Source organism: Nanorana parkeri, unplaced genomic scaffold (genome assembly GCF_000935625.1).
Source record: "Nanorana parkeri isolate BGI_ZX_2015 unplaced genomic scaffold, ASM93562v1 scaffold334, whole genome shotgun sequence".
Taxonomy (NCBI): domain Eukaryota; kingdom Metazoa; phylum Chordata; class Amphibia; order Anura; family Dicroglossidae; genus Nanorana; species Nanorana parkeri.
The window spans coordinates 403,264-411,953 of NW_017306602.1; the positions used below are offsets into that span (position 1 = coordinate 403,264).

Sequence of the window (8,690 nt, forward strand, 5' to 3'; positions counted from 1 at the left end):
CCCCCCCCCCCTAAAAAAGGGTGAAGTGCCTAATTCAACTATTTAACCCTTTCGCTGCCAAGGCCACCTTCTGCATTTTTTGCATGCTATAATCCACATTTTAGGCATGAACATTACTTAAAACCCCAAAACATATTTTCTGAAAGCAAAGACCCTGTATAATAAAATGGTGGCAGTTGCAAATTTTTACGTTGCACATTAGAGAAACTCTTTATCAAACCCAAAAACATGTATTGAAAAATGCACTTAATTTTAGTGCCCCAAAAACACAATATAATAAGGACCCCAAATTGTCCATAGGCAGCGCTTTAAAAGCCCATAGAGGACAACATTGCACCGGCCCCTGGAAGCGATCTGGCAGAGGCTTAGCCGCCAGAATCACTTCCAGTGTAAAGCCGATAGTCGGCTTTACACATGTAAACAGAGTCCTGGTGGTCTGCTTAAAAGGGGCCAGCTGCCAGCGATATATGAGATACGGTGGCAGCGAAAGGGTTAATACACACCTGTCAACAGAAAAAGGTCACTTAGTCTCAACTTATAATAGGGTCAATACACAATTTTTTTTTTTTTTTAAATAAAAATAAAGTAATTCTTTCTTCGAGACCTATTGACTTTCTACAGGTGTGTTTCATTCGGTGCCAGAAACAAACGAAACCACATGAATCAAAAAGAGCTGGATACTTACTTTATTCTTCAGAAAGTTCATCCATACTTTCTCAAACATCCTCTTATGTTCCTAAACAAAAGAAAAAGATAAATGAAAGTTACTACATTAGATCACTGATGCAGAGTAGTGGCGTGCTTTACAAAAGGAGAAAGATCTATAATCTTGTCGACTTGCCTTTAATTTTGCTGGCTTCCAGTCCTCACATTTCTCTGATTAAGAAACAGGAAAGAAGGAATGTCATCATTTTAAAATCAGAGACTTAACAATGCTCAGAGAATGTGTCAAATGACAGATTGCAAAGTAATCATACAATATACAATCAATCCCATGGTTTAAAGCCCTACTCAAGATAATGCTTAGATGGATTGGGGAAGGCTTAGAACCCTCTGATAAAGGTTTTTTTTATGGCTGTGTCTACCTTCCTGTTATTGTGACCCTTTAACCATGAAGGATATAAAGTAAAGGGAGATCTCCCCAACAGAGTTCACAGACGTCCTTAGGGCACATAACGTATACCATATCATTGTAATAAAGTGTACTTTTAGTCATAACTTTAGTTGTGGAGTAGGAAAAAGTTAAAACCCCTTCCAGGCTATTTTGTTGTGGTCTTTGTACCACACAGGAAATTACTCTTCACTTCCTATGTCAGAGACACAACAGGAAGTTAGAGGAAATCTCCCAAAGCAAGAATTTCCCTCTTAGACAGTTTCCATTAAATGATTTCCCCTCACTTTGTTTCAGTGACAATGGTCACCAGTACAAATAAAGGAGTGACTCTGGTCAATGGGGACACAGACAGAAAGAAGGTCAAACCCTTTACACTCTATCCAAATCTAAAGCAAGATTTGCCTAAAAATACACTTTAATGTTTTGGGGTTTATTTTTATAAGACGCAGAGATCAAGGTTACAATTACTGTATTACATACAAAAGCGGAAAAAATTGGTAGAGTTGTGAATTTTACCCATTTGAGGGTACCCAGCATTTATTTTTACTTAGCAAATTGCTAATTGGGCTTTTAACAAATGAAGTCCTTCTGGACTCATTTTTACATATTCAGACATGTTCCATTTTACTTTAATAATATAATGGATATGTAAGCCACACTTAAAAAAAACAGAAGTGACACTAAAATGTCTTCTCTCTCACCTTTCTGTACTACCAGGAAATTTGATAATTCATTATCTACAGGCATATTAATGGATGAGAGCAGGCCAAAGACATTGTTCTGGAATGCAGCAGTGAGGGGCTGTAAGTTGAGAAACAAGAAGAAATGTACCAGCCATGAGACTCAAATCAGAATTTATACAAAGAGGTCAGAAGAGAGAGAACTTCCTACATATCAAGTTGAAGAGATTAAATCAAATCAGGTCTTACTTCTTTGGTATTCTTATGAACTTGTGCAATGTTTTCATTAATCCAAGACATGGTGTAATATCGGACATCATCATATTCCAGATATTCTTGAAATCTTGTTATTAAAGTGGACAAATCTTTGTCTTCTGGTAGTAAGCCAGCCACAACCAACTGAAAAAAGAAGGTAAGAATAGGACTACAGATGGGAAAATGTGTAATAAAGCATTATCCAATTAGACTTGGACCCGGAGCAAAACCCACAGAATGGACTAAAACTTCCTTCTTCTGACTTCAGCAGAATTTACACAATTCCCTTAGCTTCCTTGTGTATTGTTGTTAGATTAGTTAAAGCTCAGCTGAATTTGAGGTAAAAATTGCACCAATATGTGCAGGATACACGGTAGAGAAACCACTGCTTCCACAAAGGGGGATCATGCCAGCTGGGGACAAGCATTTCTACTCTGGCTGGGACTGCTTTAGAAAGATTTTAAAAAAGGGGGTAATGGATACACCTCATTTTGCTGCATCTTGCAGCAAAATGTGTTTCTTTATGCTTTACTAACAAAACTTTGTTGCCATTAACAAAGTTTACCAGTATTAACCATCACACTTTTGCTTTATAGGGTTTTTGTTTTGCCTTTCTCTGGATCAACAGTGGGTAACTGTGGGTATAACATTCTGTTTTAGGTTTTTCTTATCTCTATAGGTTGAACTCGATGGACTTGTGTCTTTTTCAACCTGGCTATGTAACTCTGACACTGGATACTTGATTGCAAAGTAGATTTGGCAATGTATTATGGCATAGGTGGCAAATCCTTAGCAAGCCCATATGCTGCCCATCTTGTCTTTTTAAAGGCCTGGTTTTCCATGACTATAGTGAGAAAAGTGCTCAACTTTCAGCTTGGCCAGTGATCGCGCACCAATAACCTCTCTATGGTTACCATTATGCCTGCTCATTTACACTCCATGGTATGGGTTCTCTCACCTCTAAGGTTTCTCCCATAAATCTGTAAGAAGGGCAATGTGAATCTAAAAAGGTGGTCACCACAGGATACGAACCCAAGAAACTCTGCAAGAACACTTCTCAGTACTTGCTGAACAGTTACTTACACCTTGTGCCACATAATCAATGTTACGCTGAAACAGCGCACAGGCTACAAATCTGGCAAATTGACAACATCTCATTACAAATCTAACGTTAACATCCAGTATTTATTATGGAATAACAAATAAAAAACATGAAACACTAAAGAAGATGATTTCCTGAGTTAAATACATCTAACAAATGGGTATACATTGATTCCAAAAGCTGACGCTGAACTTACTTTTAACAGTGGATGTGGGAATCGGTAACCATCTTTCCATTTGGCAGCCTCCAAAGGGAATTTCCCTTCTAGCACAATAAACTTCATAAGCATGCACAATGCCAGTTCCTGAGGAAGAAAAGAACATGTCAGAAGAAACCTTAGAGACATTATACGAGTACATTTTCCAGGAGAACCTAGGCTGTGTTAGATACTGATTTGCCTGAACTGATTGGCAATAGTGGACCGTTTCTCACCAAAGTCTTCAAAACACTGGCAATTTGTAAGGTCTAGGGCTGCAACTAATCATTTTTATAATCGATTAGTTGGACGATTATTTTTTTCCATTATTTGGATACAGAAAAAAGTTTAAATAAATAACATCCTTAATTTAAAATAAACAAATGTAGTGTTATAAGCATGATGTTAACTTCAGAATAAAAAATTGTATGCACAATTTTTTGCAATTGCACTGTACTGGAACAAACAGCATTGCGGTAGCCGGCATTCCATTGAGGTCAGGAGGCGTGTCTGGGGTGCCATTGAAATAAATGGCACTGCAACGCACCTCCCGCAGCAGAATTTGTCAGGCCGAAACCAAAAATGACTTTCCCCACTTTTTATAATTTTTTAAAAATAATTGTATTGTAAGCACATGGCGCTTGAATAGCTACAGCCAGGGAATGACAGCTGCCAGTGGCAAGATTCCACAGATGGCAGCTGAATGTAAATACAGCAGGTAGTGTGCTGCTGCAATAGCCAGCCTGCTGCCATTTCAAATTGCAATAGCCAATAGCAGGATGGCTACTGCACCCACCCACTGCTTGCTGTGCACTCCTCCCAGCATGGAGGAGAGAGCTAAGGGATGCAACCAACTAATCGATAATGAGAATAGTTGACAACTATTCTCATTATCGATTAGTTGGTTGCAGCCCTAGTAAGGTCCTTTTCAACATATCTACATGGTAGGATACGCAATATGACAACTTATATAAATGCAGAAAATCTGCAGATTAATAAGTATACATGCATCAACATACAAAAACCATCGCCTCTGGCTGCAGTGTAATTTAATAGATGCTTACAAAGCAGAAAACAACTCAGTTAACATGTTGAGCTGACATGCACTTAATGTGCAAGTCCAGCCAGAATAGAACCCCTCCTGGGCTTTTACTGCTAACAAGGAGAGAGAGAGAGAGAAAAAATATTCACAGCATTGCTAAAATATCATTCAATAGCAACTCACGCATGGGAAAGAGTAAATAAATTCCATAGAGCAAGCAATTAAATAACAGCTTGGCTAACAAAAGCATGAGATACCAATTTTAATTACTGCTTGCGATAATTGGGTGGCTTTTGATCTCAGGAGGTCAGCAGCTGAGGATGCCATTATTACAAAATAAAAATTTCAAACCTGCCAAAAAGTCTCCCTGTGAACGGGCTTGATGCTTCAGTGGTGCGCGTGCACTTTTACAGTTAGGCAAGAATTGCAGCGGGTCCCTGCCCACCAACAGCTTGCTCAAGGACAGTCAGACATCTCTGCACTGGTCTCAAGAGGATATCTGCCTGTGTATGGCCACCTTAAAGTTATTCTGACCTGAAGCTGGAAAGAATTGTGATGTAGTAGGTCCACCAAACAGGACACGCAGCTTTTGTAGCGGTGCCTCATCCATATCTTGTACTTCTGCTCTGCACCCATGGAATCTGCTCACAAAAAACAGGGACATTAATGATTATTTACCAAAATTACATTATTCCAAAAAAAAAAAACATTTTGGCTAGATTTGGGCTTTAAGACCAACTTAACATCAACAGGAACAATTCTTGTAAATGTGACTGAGAAAAACGACCAAGAACTCAGAGGTCATCTGGAGGCTGCAGGAAGTACTTCAGGAACCTGCCGTGAGTCTCACTGTTGCCAGCAATTTGATACCCATCATTATGGCATTATATGGGTGGTGTTAAAATTAGTATATCCCACATTGAAAACATTTAGCCAGTTGTGTTTTGGTTTTCATTGGTAGATAAACGTAGTGTTCACAAAAGTGAAGGGTACACATCTACTTTGTAAGATCTCCCTACCTGGAAGATGTTCATCTTCAGATGGAAGGTCCCCAACATAAAGCTCTCCTTTCTCCAGCAAAGACTCAAAAAGTTTAGAACAAGTTCGGATTGCCGCTTGAACATCGCCATCATTTTCTGACTAAAAGAAGCATAAACAAAGCATATATATTTATTACAAAATGGAAATAGAGTAAAAAGGTCAGTCCAGATGTGCCAGTCCTTGGAAGATCACAAATGCTACTCCCAGCAGATCTCTGCAATGCAAACACAATGAAAAGGGCCAACTGAAAGTCATTAGATTGTCCACTAGAGTAATTGCTCCAGTATAAGATTTGCTATTTTATAGGGAACATTTAGAAATAGGGATGTTCCGATATCAGTGCTGATACTTGGCACTTTCTCGAGAACTACCAGAGTTGCAGCTGTGACTGGGCCCTGGCACTCCACCACTGCTCTAAAATCATTAGTCTGTATTGTTTTAGAAAAACTGTCACATGACAATAAACAAAAATAGTGATGCACCGATGTTTTTTTGGTATCGAGTACTATTCATTTTTTTTTCCGGTACTCACCGATATCGAATCTGGAAGTCCCATTAAGAAAGCCAGGCAGCGTGTAATGACTCGCCACCTGGCTTCCTGATTAGCAGGGAAGCCGCCTCCATGCTCCCTCATCACCAGGTGACGAGAAAGCAAGGAGCCGGCTTTGTGGCCAATCAGGAAGCTGGGCAATGACGCGTTGTCCGTCTTCCAGGTTGGTTGAGAAGCTGGCCAATCAGAAAGTCAGGCAACGCGTCATTACACGCCCCCCGGCTTCCCGATTGGCCGGGAAGCCGGCTCCATGCTCAGTCGTCACTAGGTGATGATGGAGCATGAAGCCGGCTTTCTGGCCAATCAGAAAGCTGGGGGGACCTGTAATGACATGCTGCCCGGCAAGCCAGCTCCATGCTCCCTCATCACAAGTGACAAAGGAGCCGGCTTCCCGGCCAATCAGGAAGCCGGGCCGCGTGTAATGACTCGCTGCCCGGCTTCCTGATACCAGAAGCTCAAGTATTGGGCCAGGCATCAGAGCATTTGGGCAAAAACGAGTACTCGCTCAAATACTCGGCGTCGGCACTGATACTAGTATCGGTGCATCCCTAAACAAAAATGTTTTAATAAAAAAAATACATTTATAAAGAAAAAAAAAAATCATACATTAAAACAGGGATCCAGAAAACCGTAGCCAATGCTCCTTACAAATGACAGCTGCCTCCTAACTTTTATGTTTTTCTCTAGTCGTGGAGCTCAAAGTATCTGTACTTGTACTTGGTATTTGAACATTCCCATTTTGAAATGTTAACTGTGACTGAACAGTACCCTGGAAATTGGTTGGGGGGGGCTGTACCATACCTTACAAGTTTTAAATGTGGGACCACTTTACATTTCTTGGACATGACTGAATGTTTGAAGTGCCCACTGCCGCAGTTCACTGTACTTCAAAAACACATAACTAGGCAACTATGGTAAGCGTTGAAGCTTATCAAAACCCAAAACTGTAATATCTGGTTCCATTTTGTCTGTTGAAGATACCATCAAAAAGTGTTTTATTATAGAAGTTTAATAATAAGTGAAAAAACTACTTCCTGTGCTCTCTGCCTGCTGACTGTTATCAGTGACATTGTTCTCACCTATCTCAGAGCTACAGAACCACACTGCTCTAAGTTATAGGAGAGGGGTTGGGATCCATAGTCCTACTTTGTTTCTTTTACCCTGATACAGTGCAGTGAGTGTGCGTTGTCACCCTAGGACATGAAGTGGCAGGATCACCAGGTGAAAATAAAGGAGAAAAAGCCCAAAGAAAACCAATGCAACCAGCACATCTAATGACCGGTAAGCTGCAATATATCATTTGTTGTTCTTGGGTTTACATACGTCTTAATAGGACTCTTTGTAACTAGCCTGTGTGCGGCACAACCACGCAATCAGCTGAGAAGTCTGTAGTGGTCGCCATTCGCGTATAAGCATTTTTAAAACTCTTGCACGCTTTTACATGCGGTTTTTTGGTCTTGAGCAGCCTTGTTTTAGCCAATGGAAAGCTGGTTTACTAGGAGGTGGAGACAGTTGTCAGGACAGAAAATCACTTGAAAAACATACGTTTTTCAGGCCCTCCCACTGAAGTCTATGGGGCCGCAAACGCACGTTTTTCCAAAAACAAAAAAAATAAAACTTGCGTACTTTTTCAAGCTTCAAGAGACACCAACTTCAGGTGTGAACAGGAACCACTAACAATAATGGGATTTAGGGCTGCAACAACTAATCGACATAATCGATTTTGAAAATAATCATTAGCTGCAGCTCTAATGGGATTCTTCATGTCCAGCATTGTCAGACTTCAGGACCCCCCCCCCAACAAAATGCTCAGGAGTGAATGACTTACACACCGTTCACATCTAGATGTACTGGGAATGGACATCGAATTCATGTACTTTTTTCCTGCTTTTGCTGATTTCAATGGGTGCCACACCAAACAAAAGGATTCTGCTACAGGCGTCCCACGTTTTTTAACACACATGGAAAAATGTACATTTTCCCGACCGAGTTTGGGGCACTATTCGCCTGTAATGGCACCGCAAGCATGTTGCACATTTTTAATGCATTCCATGAACACATGTCATGTCGGTTTCTCCCCACATTTGGCACACGTTCACAGAACACCTAGGTATGAACAGGGACTTAGTTATGTCTGCTGTTAATTTAGAGTCTATAGTGGGAAGTTATAGAAATCTGGAGCAGTTCTGCATGGCAATCAATCAGCTTCTCTCTTCTGGTTGTTCAGTGAAGATTTGAAAATGAAAGAGAGAAGCTGGTTGGCTGCCATGCACAACTGCTACAGATTTTGATCAATTCCCTTCACTGTGGGGCTAGGTGCACTTTAAATAATGTCCTATAATGGTAAACACACACTGCCAGTCAGCAGCAGCAGCACGTGTTATGTTATACATCACCTCTAAATATTCCAAGATATCGAACACGGAATTAGCATTGGCCCGGCTCTGCAGCACCTCCCCGAGCTTCGAGTTCAGCTCCTTCCGCACCGATTCTCCGTCAGCTCCCCGAGTCCTCTTAGCACGCTTGCCTAAGCGCGCTGCCATTTTCCAGTCTGCTCACGTGTGAGGAAGAGAAGCCGGAAAGAACAGCTAGCGCGCATGCGCGGCCATCAGAACCATCTCCTTCGCCATCTAGTGGTGGAAGTAGAGGTTGCAGTGTTTCCTTTTCTTGCACTCGCTGTACTGGGAGCAGAGGTGTCCTTCAATTTTCA

At 41.0% G+C, this 8,690-nt stretch overlaps 1 protein-coding gene across 2 annotated transcripts in view; it reads right to left on the reverse strand.

The window, feature by feature from the left end:
* Window positions 1-8,552, reverse strand: part of NOC4L (nucleolar complex associated 4 homolog) — a 14,015-nt gene extending 5,463 nt beyond the window's left edge. Inside the window, exons 1-8 of one of the 2 annotated variants that reach the window (XM_018558352.1) lie at window positions 8,377-8,552; window positions 5,409-5,529; window positions 4,924-5,030; window positions 3,348-3,455; window positions 2,044-2,193; window positions 1,816-1,915; window positions 842-876; window positions 686-736 (exon numbers count right to left, since the gene is read on the reverse strand). In XM_018558352.1, the coding sequence (XP_018413854.1) occupies window positions 686-736; window positions 842-876; window positions 1,816-1,915; window positions 2,044-2,193; window positions 3,348-3,455; window positions 4,924-5,030; window positions 5,409-5,529; window positions 8,377-8,523 (819 nt within the window). In that variant the 5' untranslated portion in view covers window positions 8,524-8,552. Of the gene's footprint in view, window positions 1-685; window positions 737-841; window positions 877-1,815; window positions 1,916-2,036; window positions 2,194-3,347; window positions 3,456-4,923; window positions 5,031-5,408; window positions 5,530-8,376 lie in introns of both variants that reach the window. The other variant, XM_018558353.1, reaches the window with a different exon arrangement.
* Between the last annotated feature and the right edge of the window lie 138 nt (window positions 8,553-8,690).